Raw genomic sequence first — 18359 nt, forward strand, 5'->3', positions numbered from 1 at the left:
CAGGTTTTCCTGTATTCCAGGAGAGGACTTCTAATCACTGAAAAAGCAACTGTACTTGCATAGTTGCTGTTAATAACACTTTGAAGCCAGTTCTATTACATTGCGTGTATATTTTTACTGTATACCACAAACATCTTCTCAAATACAACAGAACTGTAAATTTCAAACCACTTAATGCGTAAAGCTACCTCTAATTGAGTTGAAGGCAACTTTATTTTCCAAAAAAAGCATTCCAGCAAATCTAAATCCCTGTGGGTGCAATTCACCAGAACACAATAGGCGAGGTATTTAATTCAGGAGTAAAAGAGCGGAGCTGATATTTTACAAGTCTGATGTGTTTAACAAAACCCCCAAGTGCTTTTTAAGAGAATTACTTCTGTGCTTTGTGTATTACTAATGATGCTTAAGAAGTTAAAGTGCTCAGGTTAAGACCAAATAAAGCCATCTCTGAGCAGTGCTGGTAATGGCCGGGTTCTAAAAGTAACATTACGTCTTGTATGAATCACTTTTCACCTTTCGGGAAAAAAGACTTTTGCTTTAAAAAGTCAGAGTCAGAGCAAAAACACCTCTCCTAAATCAAGCACACTGTAACCACAGCCAAATATCCAGTGTATGATGTCATGAAGAGATAGTGCAGTTTCTCTTTTGACATAACTGGCAGCAGCCATAGTCATTTTTTTCCCTTTTTTCGGCTGGGCAGATTTCCAGACCCAGAGCCTTTCTTTGCTCTCTGTGGCTGCTGCCTTCAGGCTCCATTACAATGAGTATAAATAATACTCAGCGCCTTGCTTTCAGACTATGCACTGAAATGGAGACTTAGCAGATCCTTTCATGTCTACATTTTCTATATCTTATCCTAGACTACTATTACAAGATAACAATAAAGAAAAAACAAAACAAGCCACAGCAAATTAATATGAATCTTTATTGTATTTAGAAATCCACGCATCAAATCTTTTTTTTTTAAATCTTTTTTTTTACCATTTACACCAGGGGAGAGAATGAGGGACAAGCTAAACGTCATGCCTTTCCCAGCAGGCGAAATGCGCTACAGGATGGGCTGAAATGGAAAGGGGAGATACATAAAGTGCTTTTGTCAACAGTTTTCTTTTTTAATAGAAAAAAGGATCAAAACAAAAGGTTTGCAGGTGGAGGGAGAGGACACGGGGGTCCATGGACGTGACGGCATGAGTGCATGTGAAGGAGGTGGAGAAGGTGGTGGTGTTGGAGGAGGGGGGGAGAAGCAGAGATGTTGATGAGGAGGAAGAGAATGGTGGTTGGGGGTATTTGTCATCAAAAAAACCAAAACAAAAAAACCCAAAGAAAAACAAACTGACTGGTCTCAACCCAGGATGAGGCTGGACTTGCCACCAGGGGGGTTTCTTCGGCCGCCTGAAGCAGCGCTGGCACCTCCCGACGGGTCGGAGGGCTGTGGCACCTCCTTCTGCTGCTGATCTTGCTCCTCTTGCTGATCTTGCACATCTTCAGGATACTCTACAGCAAAAAAAAGAGGGGGGATAATGTGTTATTGTGCAGACCACAACAATGGGTGATGTGGCTCTTATTTTGTTCTGCAGTTTTTCCAGATGTTGCAGTTTGGAGTGGACCTCAAGCTCACAGCGGCTCTCCAGAGCAAAATATGGACTACTGTCAGCAATCTTAGACAGACTATGGAGCAATAACTGGCTCAAGGTGACCCCACTTTTAATATACGAGTGAGGGGACTCTCCAGTAGTAAATGATTATTTTGGATGACTGAAAAACTAAAACAAACAAACAAACAAACAAACAAAAAAACAAACCCAACAAAAACAAACAAACAAAACCCATCCTATCACTGGAAAAACTGGGCCCTATGACAGGAAATCGACATCTATCAAAATTTGACAAAGCAGGCAAAATGGTAACAATAAAAATAATAAGGATAATAATGAATTCATACATCTGTGTTAAATCTACACTGCAGTCATGAAATGTGCAAAGAAACATAACTACACACTGGTGATGACACAGGCACAGGTATAACTGCTGCCAATGGCTTGAACTAGATTCACTGCAGAAACATAATTCTTCTGTCCTTTTACTTTTAATGTTGGCTAAGATTTCAAACTGTGTCGCTTCTTTTAAGTATTGCACTTAAGCAATTATGCAAACACATAAATATGATCCTCCTGGTTGGAGCCAGAGCAAACTTATCAGCTAGCTGGATCTATCAGCACTGAACACTGCTGAGATGGAAAGGGTTAAAGCTGGTTTTATGCAAATTCTGGCTAAAAACAGTCTCCACACTTCAGCTCTGTGGGCTCAGCGGAGTAGTTGAGGGCAGCCCTCTTTAAATGAGTAAAATCACAGCATTAAAGCATCGCCGTCTTTTTATCCATTACCGCCTGAATTGGTGCAAAAACATTAGCACATTGCATGGAGACCTTTCATTTAAATCTTAGAAATGAGGGCAACATGTTCCTTTTTGGAACATTTTGAAATCTTTTTTTTTTTTTTTTTTTTAGAGGTATAATACACACTCAACTGCTGAATGTGCTCTGTTTGAACCCTCAGTGTGGAGGGCCTGTAGCGTTAACTCGGGACAACATCAAAGACATTAGGTGTGCTGAATGTCGATCCAGAAGCTGATATATTTAATCTCTGTTCGCCCTTGTCTTATCAAAAGTGTGCACTACTGGCTCGTCTGCTGGGAGAAGAAACTAACTTAGAGGGCAGTAATGAACTGGCTTAAGTGCTTGAAAAGTTTTTGATGGCATGTAATTGCGAATATTTATACACAACACACTTCAAAGTGCGCACACACAAACGCACGTGCATTCCAGTCATTCAAAGGCCGTGCAGAAAGTGAGCTTTGATTTAATTTTCATTATGGTATGCGGTCGAACCTTCCCATTAGCTGTGGAGCCAGGAATTCTGCTGCAAACATGCACCTGGAGGTTAATAAAAAGCTTTTCATACTCAGTGGAGCTTGCTATCAAACAACAGCTGCTCGACTACACACCGACATACCATCATGACAAGGAAAAACCACATCAAAGAGCCCACGTTGTGTTGACTCAGAAAGGGAGAACATGTGTACTCCATGCTTAAAAAAAACCCAAAACAAAACTGTATGCCAGCAGCAGCATACCAGACCAGATCAGTCGCCATAATCTGATCTTTGCAGAGGGGAGAGTGAAATTAACGGATCTGTTCTAGAGCTATACCGAGGAGCTTCTCACGACCAAGTCATGCAGTTCTGTTTAGACATAGTCAGACTGTGACAGAAACCTGAAAGCCTTTTTATAAAAACACCCAAGTGCTCAAGACACTTACCATCATTTCCTTGTTCTTGGCCGTTCTCAACCTGCAATGAAAACAAGACAGGAATGTCACATCTCTCCCCGACCTGGCTCCTCTGCGAACGTTTCTTCGTTTGAGAAGAAGCGTTTTATATACAACCACAAACCCAAAAAAGAAAAGGAATGCTGCCAGGAAAATAATACTGAACATCCACAAGGCAGTTGCATATACAGGAACTTTTGTGCAAGCACTTGTAATTGCGAATGATTAATGACAGCACTGCTGTGATTTTTGACCCTAGTGATATGTTTCTAGGTTGGCAGGTGGAGTCGGCCGTTGTGTTTTCTCTGCCTGTCTTTATTTGGATTCTACCCATGTCGACAAAACGAGGGCCGCCTCATTCACACATTAAAAGGGATTACAAATGTCAGTGGAGGATATCTACCCAACAACATATCCTGGGTCTGTTTCAAACAGACGATAAACACCAGGGTTTCCACCAATGTATTAACAGCTCGGCAGCGCGCTGGGGACAAGCTGGCTCAATGCCAGTCCTAACCACTGGAAACTGGTTTTTTGGACCCAAGTTACACTGATCGAGTTAATGCAATCTTACCATTTCTGTTAATTACACATAAAAACAGCTTGAAAGAAATAAAGTTACAAAAATGAATAAAGAATGAGAGCAGATCTTGTGACTTTTTAGATAAAGTGAAGCGAATGATTCGCGGCTCTCATCTCTCGCTCTCTGGGATGCCGTGCTTCGTTGTTCTCTGTCACAGACTTAACAAAACTCTCTTGGCAGCAGTTGTGAACTCATCTTTCCCCCCAATGACTTTTTCCACTGAACTGTTTAGAATTAAAGTTAATCTATGACAGTGTTTTTTTCAGCCTGGTACTTGGCTGCGGCTCTGTTTTGGAAACAAAGTCTTGAAAGGGTGAACGGCTGGTACCTCTCGTCTCTGATTCCAGACCAAGGCGGCCCCAGAGTTGTGGATGGTGGTCAGCTCCGGCTCAGGGTTCTTGGGGAAGAGGAGAGGCTGCTGTACTCGCCTCAGCGGGGCCGACGGCTCGCCGCACAGGGTTCCTGTAGGCGCCCCGCCTAGGCAGATAAGGGATAGACAAGAAAAATATGCTTTCAAACTATTTAGAAAATAAGCTAACACTCTAACACTCATGGCCCTTTAATTGTTTGGGGTTTTTTCGCTCCTCTTTTTTGGTCAGAAGATTACACTGAAGCTTAACAGGAAACCCAAATGGCAAAACATGAGTAAGGCTCCAGAGCAGCACAGTCATACCATATGGACACTAATCCAATTAGTGACAAAGCCACCCCAGACCCAAATCTCTCTAGCCCCACCAATCTACCATGCTCATCACAATACTCATTTTCTCAGATTTCTCAGATTCACTGATAAAACATCAGCTTGATTAGAGGCTCAAATAACACAAGACAAGAAAAAAAAAATCATTGGGAACTAAACAGGAAACATCACTAAATCCGTTTGAGCGTCTGCAACAGACCCAGAAACGAAGTGGAACGCTTCCAGGCAGACAACCTGAATGCCAAAACTCACAAAACCCTGCAGCGCCTGCACTCTCCTTTAGCAGAAAGAGCTTTAAAAATCCTGTGTTGGCCCACTGTGGGGAGGCAGGCTGTGCTAGCTCAAGCCACATAAGGTAACAGCTATAAACCCCGAGGGCCAGGGAGGGGACAGACCGTCTTTGTCATGAGGAGAACGACGGAAAGCAAAGAAGAAGAGGAGTGGCCATTGTTGTTAATAGAGTGAAGTGATTCAGCACTCAACAAGCGCGTCTTCATTACCGGCTCCACATTAAGGAGTCTGATAAATTCTCTGGACAGTCAAGAAATATGAAACGGAAGAGGATTTAAGTAGATTGATGGACCAGAGAGATGCATTATGTTGTCATTGCTATAGGCTTCTACTTAACCTTATAGATCTCCTGGGTCTATGGCATAAATATATTATAACGCTGAGCCTACTGAGCTTTGAGACAGCAACAGCAATCATGCGGCTGATGGTAGTTTCGTTTTCCCCCTCTTATTTCATGTAAGCACTCATGTGGTCAGAAGCTGAGGTTACTTGCACATACCCACAGCTTTGGTATCTTTAAACCTTAAATTAAATTTTACTTGCCATACATTTTCTTATTTTCTCACATAAACATGACCATAATGAGGTCAGTAGTTTTTGTTTTTTTTTCTTCAACTCTTAGCTCTTTATGACTTCAAAGAAAGCCAACATACCTAATATGGTCATCTCAGACACATGGCTCTGGCTGTGGGCCAAGAAGCCTCACCTGCCATTTGTAAGTTCCAACCAATCAGAACAAAGGCAGCTTAAAGGAAACGAGGAAGGAACTAACAGAACTTTCAGACAGTGGATGACCCCAGAGGCTTCAACGAACCCCAATACAAGTTAAATAATGATCATTTCTCTTGTATAACCCCAATAATAATAAGAATTAGAATAATGAATATTGCTGAATGTTAGAAAAATAGGTCCCCTTTAAAATCCTAGGGAACATCCTGGCTGAACAACAACCTGCTTCTATGTCAGTAAAACAGAATACAAGACAAATCTTTAAAAGAAAACCATCAAAGTATAGTTAAAACAAAAATAAGTTACATTTTTAAAAAAAAAAAACAAGTTTAATTTTTTTTCTTACATTTGCCACTTAGTAAAAAGACACACCATGAAAGTGAGGAATCAGATTCAGGCATTAAAGGACTACCTTGGGAAAACCCCCACCGCCCTCCCACCTCCTAGTTTTAGCCATGAGGACAGCGCTCCATTTATTTTGTTTTCTGAAAATTGTGGCGCCACCATCTCTTGTTTAAAGTAACGCTTATAGCAGCTAATCCATGCTTGTTTTCTGTGCTCTTATTTTGTCAAATGTTTCTAAGGTCGTTTGAGACTGTGCTATCATAGCTAAACTTATAAATTGCCCAAAGGCAAAAAATACTTTACAAAGTGGCTCTTGATGGTTGAGACATGAAAAGGTGTATTTGATCTTAACAAAACAAAAAAAACAAAAAAAAATGTACACAGGGCTGCACGCCAAAGCAAACAATGAAACCCGTTCATCTGCAGCATGGGTTCAAACACAGGCCACATAATAGATCGCACAATGCTTATAAGGCTTTAGATTGTTATTAACCTTGGTCATTCAAGCAGAACTTTATATCCTCCTCATCCAGTTGCATCCGTTAAAGTGGGACAGCTGTGGTAGGCTCTCCTCAACTTGACCCAGAGTGAAACAATGCAAGCAGGAAAAGGCTTTGCTGTAAGCAGCTGCTGGCTGCAGAGGTCAGAGGCTGATGTAACGATTTTAGGCCAAATTCTTCATCGTCCACACTCACCCAGAAAATCTGATACGCCATGTAAACAGTTTTCCACAAAGTGCCCAGTGTGAAAACATGTGATCTCAGGCTTGTGAGGCCCTGAGCTAAAAAGCAAATCTGCAGAAATGCCACAGAGCTCGAATTTTTTCCCCCTTTATGCAATGTATTAAATCACTGACTAACTGGACCATCTTTAATTACAATCAGTGAAGCCAATGCATAATAAAAGATCCAAACCTTGCCTGGCACTGTCAGGCCACATTAATATTTCACCTACTTCCTCTGGCTGTTTGCGGTGACCTTGAAAACTCACAGTGCCACTCACAGGTCTCGTGGCCCCGGCTGCATTTTTCTGCGTCTTCTTGCACACTCAAAATAAGATGTCCTCTGTGGCTGCAGAGGGCCGCTAATTTCACCCACTGACACATTTTTAACTGACGCATTTCTTTCCATAGAGGACTGATCCTCAGCCCCATTTAACAAACCCTCACTTTGAATTACCCTTACGTAGTACTCTGGGGATTTTTCTCTTTTTCTGTGCTATTACTCTTGTGGGATGCTCTTTCTGACAACCCAAACGGAAAAATTTGGGATCTCTATCTGTTCCTAGCTTAAGTTAGAACAATTACTTCCATGGTGTGTGGGGTTTTTTGGTTTTTTTTTGCTTACTTAAGGCTTCTGGTAGATCTGTCTGCTTTTGCAAGATAGAACTTGCTCTTCGTGTGTGTTTATACAAGCTCCCTGATGTAAAACCACAGTTTCGTGTAAATCAAACCTGTAAACCTTGATTTCAGCTCTGATACAGTCACATGGAAATTCCATCAATCAAGAAATAAATGTTAGAGTGAATTACTAGGTGGATTGTTCCTCCGATGAGCGTGAGGGTCATCAGGTTCTGCAAAGATGCTGGAGGCCATCTTGTTCTTGCGCTGGGGCGTTGTGTTGTCATCTGTGCCAAAGGAGAAGCTGGAGTCCCCACCCGGCGGTCGTAGTACCCTTAGAAGCAACAAAATGACAATTTTGACGTCAGCTGGAATGACACCCCGTCTACCATGCTCCTATCTCCCTCCCCCCCACCGCTCCATAACCTCTCGCTTCAAACTGCAACACAAGGCCTTCACGTCACACACCACTGATCAGATGCACAGCGCAAAAATAGGAAAAAAAAGAAAAAAGAAGATAAAATCAATAGTGAAATAAAACATGAGGTAGCCCCAAGCTACATGCAACCTTCTCTCTACTCCACCCTAAATCTTTTATAAACATACCACACAAGAAAGAAAGGAAAAAAAAAACAAAAAAAAACATGAGAGATACCAGCAAGGTCCCCCCCACTCTCTAAGCCCCGGCTGTCAGCCTGTCAGACAGACAGTCCCAATCTCTGCCCTGCAGCTGACTCCAGTCGCATATAATCACAGAGTTAGCTGGCTAGCTGCTGCCTCTCTTCAGCGCAGATTCCTTTGCAGTGACATATGAGGGCTTGTGTCTGCTTCTAGGGGGAATAATTACACAATTATCGCATTTATTCATCAAATCTGACGTTTATTTTGGTCACAATCGCACAATGGAAGTGAAAGGTCTGAGGTTTACGCTAAATATAGGTCATGTAATATTGGGACTGTTCTAGAACAGCACAGAAAGCCAGGATCCAGATACACAGATGACAAACAAAGCCTACTTTCCACAGACTTTCTTCCACCATGAACCAAACAAAAGGAATTCAACAGCGAGTAGGGAAACCCTTTTTCTCCTCGCTGTGCTCAAGGGCAGCTGGGGTGGACGACAGACACCGAGGTGCTTGCAGAGCCACTGCTGGACCCCTCCCTCTTTTTTTTTTCTTTTCTTTCCACCATCAAACTCTCCTCTCCTGGAGCCCCCTAAAGTCACCAGCTGACACACCGAGCAGCTGTCCGAGGGCCAGGCAGGCAGATGGGAGTAAAAAAAACAAAACAACTCTGCTCTTGAAGCACAGCTACAAAGAAAGCAACCAAGACGAGGGGAAAAAAAAACAACAAACATCTCACACAGCCCAATATACAACAACGTGAATTTGCACATTTAATTCTTGGCTGTGACAACATATAATGCCTAAACCAGACTTCACCTCCCGGCCAGAGAGGATGAGCTCATGCTTTCCACATACACACACAGATTGCGACGGTGGGGGAAAGCTTTGAGCTGGCTGGCAGCAGACCCCACCCTAGAATGAACCTGCAAATAACATGAGTGAAATGGCAGTCATGTTTGGAAGCCTTAGGCCACTTTAAGGCAGGTGAAGCTGGGTAGGATACTGCTAAGGTCCAGAGCCAAAGATGGCATGTCTGATAAGGCAGGATAGGAGGCCTTTGATTTTAGCCTAATTCAAGCTGCTGCTCTACTGATCTACTTGGTCGTCCAGAAGCAGAAATGACCAGCAGCTCGCTAAAGGGGGCTTTAAGGGGGAAAAGGCAGAAGAGCTAAGGAAAGATTTACAGGCTTAGCTAGCTCAGAGCCCCCACCCAAGCCCCCTGCATCATCCGAAAGCAGCATGCGGACTGACCGACATTTGACATGCTCACTCAGACTCAGCAAGGGCTAACAGTGGCAGTATAAAAATCTCTAGCACGCCCTGAAATCATGCCTCGTTATAAAGGCGGCCATAATTTTAAGGTTTGCACTCTTCCCTGTAAGAAAAAAGGAAAAAAGGGAGGAATGCACGAAGCCGACATATCATCACTTACAGGAAAAGACTCAGCGCATGCTTGGAGGATGACTCTTAAACTGAGTGTAAAACCGGGCATCAGGCTCGCGACCCCGCTTAATGAGTTTCCCTAAAACTTCCTTGAACCAAAATTCAAGAGATGATGACATAAGCAGACCGCGGTCTAGTCTGGGACCTTTCCTGTAATCAATCAAATGGACTCTATCGTTTCTTTTCTTTCTTTCTTTCTTTCTTTCTTTCTTTCTTTTTGTTTTGTTAGATAAAATGCAACAAAATAGAACAAGTTAACAAGACGTTAACTCCAAGAGCAGCACACTCACAACTCTTTCCTTCCATAGAAGGAAAGAAAGAAAAAAAGTGGTGACTTGAACTATTAAAAAAAGTTATTTCGCAGTCTAGAGCAGCCAGCGGGGAGCTGACGTTAGGCTTAGGCAGCTTTGTCCACTTCTCCTTAAACAGAAATGTGGAAAAGATCCTGTCGAGCAGTTTGTTTCCGAAACCCAGGCATGCTAACCTCACTAACTTCGTGTAGCTAAAGGGTATGGTGCATCAGACACCCAATAAGATTATCTTAATTAGCTAGATTATGTGACAGTTTAGCTAAATCCAGAAAAATCCCTCGCCAACCACCACCGGGCTAACACAGCCTGTGATATTCTGTAGCAAGCTGTCTTTGAGCAAAAACGAATAAAAGAGGCGTTTGCTAGCTGAGAGGCTTTGCCCGCATCCTACTTCTTTTGTTCCTCCGTGAAAAGGCTTTCGGCTCCTTTTTACCTGGAACTACTTTTAGCACCAGGCTCCACTCCTTGAAAGGTGGTTGTCGTCGTCATCTTTTTTGGAGTATTTCGATGTCTGCCAGTAAGAAACAGTCAATTAAAAAAGTAATGGTGGGGGGGATAAATCCTCCTCCTTGCCCGCAGGGATGCGACGGGATGTAGACTCCACCCGACACTGAAAAACATAACGAAGAACAGATCCGCTGGTTCTGCGGTGCCAGCCCACCAGACCCAACCCACCAGTATTAGACACGTTGTGATTGGACAGAACGGTACAGAACTCGCCTCTCATTGGACAGAACTTTAGCAGTCGGATATCTTGTTGGTGGCAGGTCTCGGGTTCCTGTGAGGGATCGGACAGAAAAGACCACAACCCCGAGGGCTCTTTCCCCCCCGTTTTCATTTAATAGCGCTGATTGCGGCAATCTGCAAAATTATTTTAAAGAATAAAGTTAGAAAATTGGTATACTTTAAAACTTCTTTCTTAACTTCCAAGCCACAAAGGCTCCTCTCACATTTGCCAAAAACATCTCAAGATTTGAGAACATATCCTCTGGACTGATGGAGGTTTTTGTTTTTTGTTTTTTAAAATAACATCTACCAACAATGGTGGCTGCTTTGCTGCTTTAACCCTTTCACGCATAGTGGTCACCACAGTGAACAGGTATTCAAAGGCTGTTTTCTTGTATTTTTGTCAGTGTTGATGGTATGTTTGCACATAAACCACCTCATTGCGCACTGATGTGTCACTCCATACCAAACTCATAAGTCAAAACCTGTTGTCCACCTAAGTGGACGTGTAACAAACTCTTTGAAAAGTACATGTTTAAAAAATGAAGTTCAAAAAACTTTTTTTTTTCATGCCTAAAGATGAATAAAAATCCTTATGAAAAAAAATCTGCTCTACCAGAAAATCCTGCAAAACCATCAGTTTGTGCCATGAAACTCGTTTTGTTTTGGACAATGTAAACGCACCAGCAAGTCCTCCTCTGAATAGCTTAAAAACACAAAATGAAGGTTTTGGTGTGGGCTAGTCAAAGTCGATCGCTACTTTATGCAAACATTTGATTGCAGTTCTTGTCGTCACTGGTGGCTCAACCGTTTATTAGGTGTAGGGGTCAATTACTTCTTCACACAGGGCAGTAAAGGTTTGGATAACTTTGTTCTCATAATGAAAGAAATAATTTTTAAAAAATCTGAATGATTTGAAACATTTAAGTGCAACAAACATGCAGAACACACACACACAATTATATTGTTAAATAATAGAAAAATATGATGAAAGTTTGGAAAAAGACAATAGCTTTATTTCAACAAGCATCTTAATAGACAATACAGATGTTTATTTTGCTGGAACATCTCTTAGGGCTTCCCAAAATTTGAAGTGGCCTAGCAAAAACGATTTCTCAGAACATTCCTCTACACATCCAGTACTATTTTTAAAAAATGTAAAAAATCAAATATGTTTTGTGAATATGACAGAACCCAAATGTCAGCATATCCCGTGATCCCCATACTTGGCATATGGTTCACTAAGTGACAGCCAGTTCCAAAAATTGTACACTTTAAGAACAGATTTGCTGGCCACCGACCAAGATCAGCTGAGCAGATTTTGATCAATAAAGTCAGTTTTACTTAATGCTCACTCTATCACCAGTCCTAACAGTCTGGAAGGGAAGTCCTTAACACTTATCACAATACAGCATGGAAAAACAAAATCTGAACTCAGGGTGACGTGGATGTGGCTTATGTACAAAGACAGAAAAGTAAAAGGGGCGCGAATGAAAATATACAGCAGTTATGTGTAGCAGAGAAACGGGAAACTTCTTCTGCGTGGAATTCTGTTGAGACGAGCTGCGAAGAAGCAGGCGCTGTGTGCCTCAGAGGCCAGGAAAGTTGGTGGTGTCCAGGAAGAAAGTGGTGATGCACGTGGCCGATTAAATCCGTCCGCCCGTCTGTTGTTGAAACACATCGATCGTATCTTCATCTTCCATTTCCAACTGTTAAGGGGGAAAAAAACAAAAAAAAACATATAAGCCCATGAATTTCATAACGTTTGAGTAATTTATGCAAAAAGTGATATGAGGGAAAATATCTGTACTGCAAAGAGGAAAAGGAGGATGCTAATTTGTTGACCTAGAGGGTGACAGTATGCCCTGTACAAATGAAAAACTTCCCATTTGCATACACAAAATAGCACCACTGTGACAATAAAATGACGCACTGTATTTGGCTTTGAAGGCTGCACTGTGGACAAGGTTGGATGGCACTGCAATAACATGCAAGTTGTGGTTACTCCAGCCACAAACTGCAGTGAATACAACTGGCATCTGCACAGCGACATATTCAAAAACAACTTAAAATTAGCTTGTTGTGACAACCCGAGGCTCCTCATGGCAGCACTGTGACTTTGAACGAACATCTTTCAGCCTGGAGAACCCCTTAATGCCCAGTTATTAAGAAATACTGTTATCACAAGCACTAATCATTCAAATTTCAAATTCAAATTTTTATTTGTCACGTACACAGTCATACACAGTACGATATGCAGTGAAATGCTTAGACAACTGCTCGTGACCTAAAGAAAAAAAAAAGGAAAGGGCTATGAATAAGATAGGAAATAAATATGAAAAATTAAAAAGTGTAAATTTAACTAGGAAGGAATAAAATATAAGAATATAAAATATAAAAAATGAAATAACTGTACAACACAAATTAGAATGAAGGGTAAATTTAACTGGGAAAGAATAAGATAAAATATATAAATTAAAGTTGAAAATAAAATAACTACAACAAAATACACAATACACAGTATAGAACTATATAAGAATGTATGAAGAAATATAAATAAATAAATATATATACACACACACACAATATCATCATGGGAAGTGCATGAAGTATGTTTAACTTATTGACACGGCCTCACCTGTGCTGGTGTGTCTGTCTCGTTTATTGGCTGCCCGTCAAATCTGAACCTGATTTGCCTCATTGACAGTCCCTGAAAAGAGAAACGTGTAAAATCTTGTTGTTAATCTCATGTGAAGCTCTGTATAGGCTAACGTGTACAAAATAAAAATGCAGACAATAATATACTCATGCTAAAGATAAGGCAGCTGAGGTTTGAGAGACATAGAAAAAAAACATGTCTTGCTGTGAAGCAGAAATGAAGAAATAATGATAACCATCTGGTTCTGGCTGTACTTTAGAAAAAAAGAGCTGTATGACAAACATCTCTTTTACCCTGATGGGAGTCCAAGGAACAGATAACACCGTGATTGGGTTTCCATTCTTCCACAGAGTTGAACCCTTATTTGACTTTCAAATAAAAAGGATCTCAGACCTCGTGTTCTATTACATATTTCTTTTACTTTTGTGCACAGCTCTTTTAGAAAACCTTGGGAATTGCTTTTGTAGCAATGCAAACACAGCTGCAATTAATAGAGAACCAGAGTGATGCTCAGTGCAGTGCTAATTCATACAAAAGTCAAAATTCCTGCATTCCATTACAGCAAGTAGCTTGGCAGAGAACAGCTTAAAATCTGAGCTAATCCATAACAGCAGGAGGAAAAGATTAGATGTCTTCTGCGATTACTGTGAAATCACAGATGACGATAAGGGAGGTTCATTTAAAGGATGCAAGAACCACGTAAAATGTTAAAGCTATGCTATCAAGTAGGTATTTGCATTAAAGCTGTAGACCCTAACTGCATTTGAGGAGGAAGAGAAGAACTGCAACGGAAACTTTTTCAAGGAAAAGTGAAACAACAGCCGTGATGAGTTACTGTCTGATGGATGGATGGACGGATCGTTTAGCACGTGATGTGTCTGTTAAATGTGATTAAAGTATTTGAGACTCGAGGACAGCTAAGTATGTTCTCTGTCCAACACACATACATTTGGCCTAACAGTAAATTTCTACAAACAAGTGGAATATTCGATTTAACTAATAAGAACACCCCATGATTCAAGTTTGTAGAACCAACTAAATCATATTCTGTATAACTTTTATCAGTATTTACCAGGTGACTGAGGCTTGCAAGCATTTGTTTATCCTGCCACAGCATTTAAACCAGGCTGAGGTCTGGACTTTGAGTGGGTCATTGCAACACCTTGAGTCTTTTCTTTTTCAGTCATTCTGTTGTACAGTTGCTGACGTGCTTGGGATCACTGTCCTGTTGCGGGATTTAATTTTGGCCAAGCTTTAGCTGTCAGACAAACGGCCTGTGGCTCTGTGGCTTAAAAACAAACCCAAATCATGACCCCTCCACCTCCGTGCTTAATAGTTGGTATGAGGTGTTTGTACCGATATGCTGTGTTCGGTTCTCACCAAACGTCTCTGTTCATTACGGCCAAAAACCTCTTCTTTGCTCTCCTCTGTCCAAAGGACATTGTTCTACATGTGTTGTTGTTTGTGCAGAAGCAACTTTGCAAATTGAAGCTGTGCTGCATTGTTCTTTTTAGAACCTGGTAACCCTTCCAAACAAGTCACACTTGTTCAGTCTTTTTCTAACATTTAACATCCTAACTGAGGCTCTTGGGTCATTTTGCTATTTCTCTCAGGACTGCAAGGTTTGACCTTGACCTGAACTTGCCTGTAGATCCACTTCTGGGATTGTGGCATTGTGTTACCACACAGCTGAATACTCCAGATCTACAACCTACAAATTTCTGCTTGTATAGAGGTGCTCACACGCGCTGATAATCAGTTAATCAAATACAAGTTGATTAGTAACACCTGGCTGCTACTTGTCCCCTTGATCCCTATTGAAGTAGTAAAGGTGTACTTAGTTTTCCAGAGGATCGCACAGAGTCCTATGAAAACCTTTTTAAAATGCCTGCATATATTTTATGGTAAATGGGATTTTTAAGATGCCCTGGCATAACTGCTTGTTTTGGCATCTAGAATACAAACATATAATCTGCAGTCATTACATGCATGTGTGAAAAGTGTCAAAGAATTGAAAGTAAATGGTTTAATTGTATCCTATTCGGTTGTAAAACACGATTAACTGTGTGCAAACTTCAAAGTCTGGCCTCTAAAACATTAAGTAACTCCAGTAATGATTTCCTTATGATGTTAAAACAGCATAACCTGTAAGCACTTGCAAGCCTTGCTCCACAGAGGGTAGGCAACTCTCCCAGTAGATGTAATTTTATACACCCGTGTCTTTTTGTAAATGGTGTGCAGCGATGCAGGGAAAAGGTCAATTAAAAGAAAGCAGGATTATTGTTAATAACATCTAAACATGTTATTTAGAATACAATCCAACAGCTAACTATCAATTACATCAAGTGTATATATGATTAGCAGCAGAGGTGTACAGAGGAACACTCGACAGATATTTCTGGGGAAATAATACTTCAAGTCGAGTTCCCCTCATGTGGTGAGAACAGAAAATAACAAGAAGTCTATTTAACTGTAGCTACACTCTGCTTATAAAGATCTATGCCCACTCAGGAAATGATCAGTGTTAGTGTAATGCCTCAGGGCCATAATCACCTGTCTCTCGCAGTAGGCCTTCATGAGTTTGATGAGCGGTGTGTGTCTTTTGATCTTGAACTGCACTACAGATCCATCCTGACCCGCTACCTTCAGGTTTATGTGTTCATTGTTTTCTGTCTTCACTGATTCCTGAGGGATAGAAGCACAGATAGAAACACAGTGAAGGAACAAAAGAAATGACTTTGACTAACCAGAACAACACAGTAGTTACAGGTTTGCAGGGGGAAAGCTCTGCACGGTATTTTCTGTTATTATTACATGCGTAATTTCAGTCCCTTTAGTGCCTCCGGTGGCCTTTTAATTTTGCAGTAGCGTGATGAAATAATGAATTCAGACTTAAACAGCTCACCAGGTGGCTAGGGAAGGATATTGGCAAGAGCTTATTAATATCCATGACATTATCACTTGTGCTAATTCTTTATTGATTCTTGATCAATTTTCTTTGGGAGGAAAAAAGCAGGCAAATGTCAGTATCAACCCAGCCGTGTCATTATCGCCAAAACAGAGTAGGAAAACACTGAGCAGCACAAAAGCAGCACTGCTATGAGTTTGACTTCACTTTCGCAATGTGTAACTGCCAGAAAGATATGTCAGCATCCATAAAAGGAAGGTTGATGAGCCCAAAGGTGTAAAATTCCCAGGACTTTTGCGAATTTGCATATTTTGAAATTGTTTAGATATACAGTGCTGTGCAAAAGTGTTGAACCACCACTCATTTCTTAGATTTTGTTAGGATAATGGCAAATAGTTGCAGCAATTTATTGAAACATGCAAACATACTTGAGAATACAGTATGAGCTTGAAAATTAATGTTTGATATGACCAGACTTTATTGTTCCAACACAGCCTGAACTCTCCAAGGAGAGCCTTCTTGTAATTTCTTTAAGTAGTCTGAGCAGTTCTCCAAGGTTCTTGAAGGACATTCAAAGCTCGTCTTTGGATGTTGACTGCTTTTTGGTCTTATCTCCTTCAACATGATGCAACACTATTTCAATAATGGTGAGGTCCAGGTTCTGGGGAGACCAATCCATCACTGACATTGTGTCCCACTGTTTTTTTTTGTTTTTTTTTAATCCAAGGTGTGCTTTTACTGCACTGGCAGTGTAGTAAAAGCACTTACTGTGCTCGAAAATGAGCCTTTTGCCAATCAGATGCTTGCCAGATGATATTACACGATGGATCAAAATCGGTACTTTTCTGTGTTTCCATCAGCTGTGACAAGATCCCCAACACCATTGGCTGAAATGCAGACCGAAACCATGACAGAGCCTCCACTGTGTTTGACAGATGGATGTAGACACTCACTGCTGTATCGCTCTCTTGACTTCCTCTGTACATATAGATAATTTAAACCCAAAAAATTATAAATCTCAACTCATCACTCCAGTTCTTGTCTAATTTTGATACCTCAGCTTTTTCTCCTCATGTTCCTCTTCCTTGAAAATGGCTTCTTGACAGCCATTTCTGATGAGGCTTCAGAGGACAGTACATGGATCATCTGAACGTCCAGGTGCATGCCTCAGGTCCTGTGTCAGGTCTTTGCCGAATTTTTCCCATTTCTTATGGGCATGAATTTCAGATGCTGATCATCTGTTCATCTTAAAGTCTATAATCTTTTTTGTCCTCCACTTGTCCAATTTCCTAAAATTTAAGGACACACTGCACACAGTCCTGAGATATGCTAGGTCTCTCTTTGGGAATCACTTTGTTGGTGCAAAAATACAATTTAAGCCTTTTGTGGCATAAAAAAGTCAGTTAAAGAAATGTGTTTTCTAAATAGGCAAAAACACGAAAGACCTGGAAAACTTGCTTATAACCACTGAGTAGGCAAAACAGAGAGTACTGAGGGATGGCTCAAGACTTTTGCACAATACTGTATACAAACTATTTCTCAGATTTAAACAAAATTTAAATCTTAAGTCCCCCCTTTTCGCTTCGCCTGCAGACCGAGATCACCACAGTGATGATTCATAGAGTTTCAGTGGCACCAACAGATTTTCACCGGTACACTCTCCCACAGTGGCACAAGCCATTCACACATGGAAGCACGCAAAAACACACACACACACACACACACACACACACTGGCGAAATGAGGCATGCAGTGGGGATGACACCAGCTGGTTGGCTGTGTGTTATCAAGCAGAAAGAGGTCCGCGCGCCATTGGATGCGCGTTCACAAACCTTCCGGTCTATCAAAGTAGGTACAGCTAGTAGTTGAATTTCAGCTTGTAACTTTGCAAAAAGGCACAGCGGAACATGCGGAAATGACCGTATTTTTACACACGCATGTGTCAAAAAAAATCAAGCGGAGTAAACTGGCATTTCAATCCACTGTGAAGACACTCACCTTTGGTTTTTCATCAGCCATGGTCACTCTTTTGGCGCTTCTCTACACTGCCACACAAAGAACACGAGTACGCGCACGTACACGTGCCCGTTTAGTCTATTGCAACTGAACGTGCGCGGCCACGCGCCCGTGCGCGTCCACCTCAACGAGCGTTGAGTGGACAGCGAGTAGTCACGAGGTTGAAAGCGCAGTCTGGGCAAGGGCGGGAGAGTCACAATGCGCGTTAAAGAGGCAGGCAGATGCACGTGCACGCGCACAGCGATGTTTTCCCTTTTGTTTTTAGGTTTAGAAAAGCGGTTATCTCATTAAATGCTCCTTATCGCCCTGCTGACCTCGCATGGGTGCAGCATAGTTCAGTCAGCATCACCACACAT

At 41.5% G+C, this 18359-nt stretch overlaps 2 protein-coding genes across 2 annotated transcripts; both read right to left on the bottom strand.

Annotated features, from left to right (window-relative positions):
• Positions 1 to 906: 906 nt before the first annotated feature.
• Positions 907 to 10315, bottom strand: LOC146671503 (jupiter microtubule associated homolog 1-like). Its single transcript, XM_085403726.1, has 5 exons — positions 10128 to 10315; positions 7506 to 7648; positions 4239 to 4387; positions 3319 to 3349; positions 907 to 1494 (listed from the first exon to the last, which is right to left on the bottom strand). The coding sequence occupies exons 1-5, from the start codon at positions 10181 to 10183 to the stop codon at positions 1343 to 1345; spliced, it is 531 nt and encodes a 176-aa protein (XP_085259852.1). The 5' UTR covers positions 10184 to 10315; the 3' UTR covers positions 907 to 1342.
• A 1099-nt stretch (positions 10316 to 11414) lies between these two features.
• LOC146671504 (small ubiquitin-related modifier 2) lies at positions 11415 to 18143 on the bottom strand. Its single transcript, XM_085403733.1, has 4 exons — positions 17986 to 18143; positions 15633 to 15764; positions 13059 to 13130; positions 11415 to 12129 (listed from the first exon to the last, which is right to left on the bottom strand). The coding sequence occupies exons 1-4, from the start codon at positions 18004 to 18006 to the stop codon at positions 12067 to 12069; spliced, it is 288 nt and encodes a 95-aa protein (XP_085259859.1). The 5' UTR covers positions 18007 to 18143; the 3' UTR covers positions 11415 to 12066.
• Positions 18144 to 18359: the final 216 nt, after the last annotated feature.

This window comes from Rhamphochromis longiceps, linkage group LG4 (genome assembly GCF_057381845.1).
Source record: "Rhamphochromis longiceps isolate RC_006_pf linkage group LG4, R_longiceps_female_GT1.1, whole genome shotgun sequence".
NCBI classification, from domain to species: Eukaryota; Metazoa; Chordata; class Actinopteri; order Cichliformes; family Cichlidae; genus Rhamphochromis; species Rhamphochromis longiceps.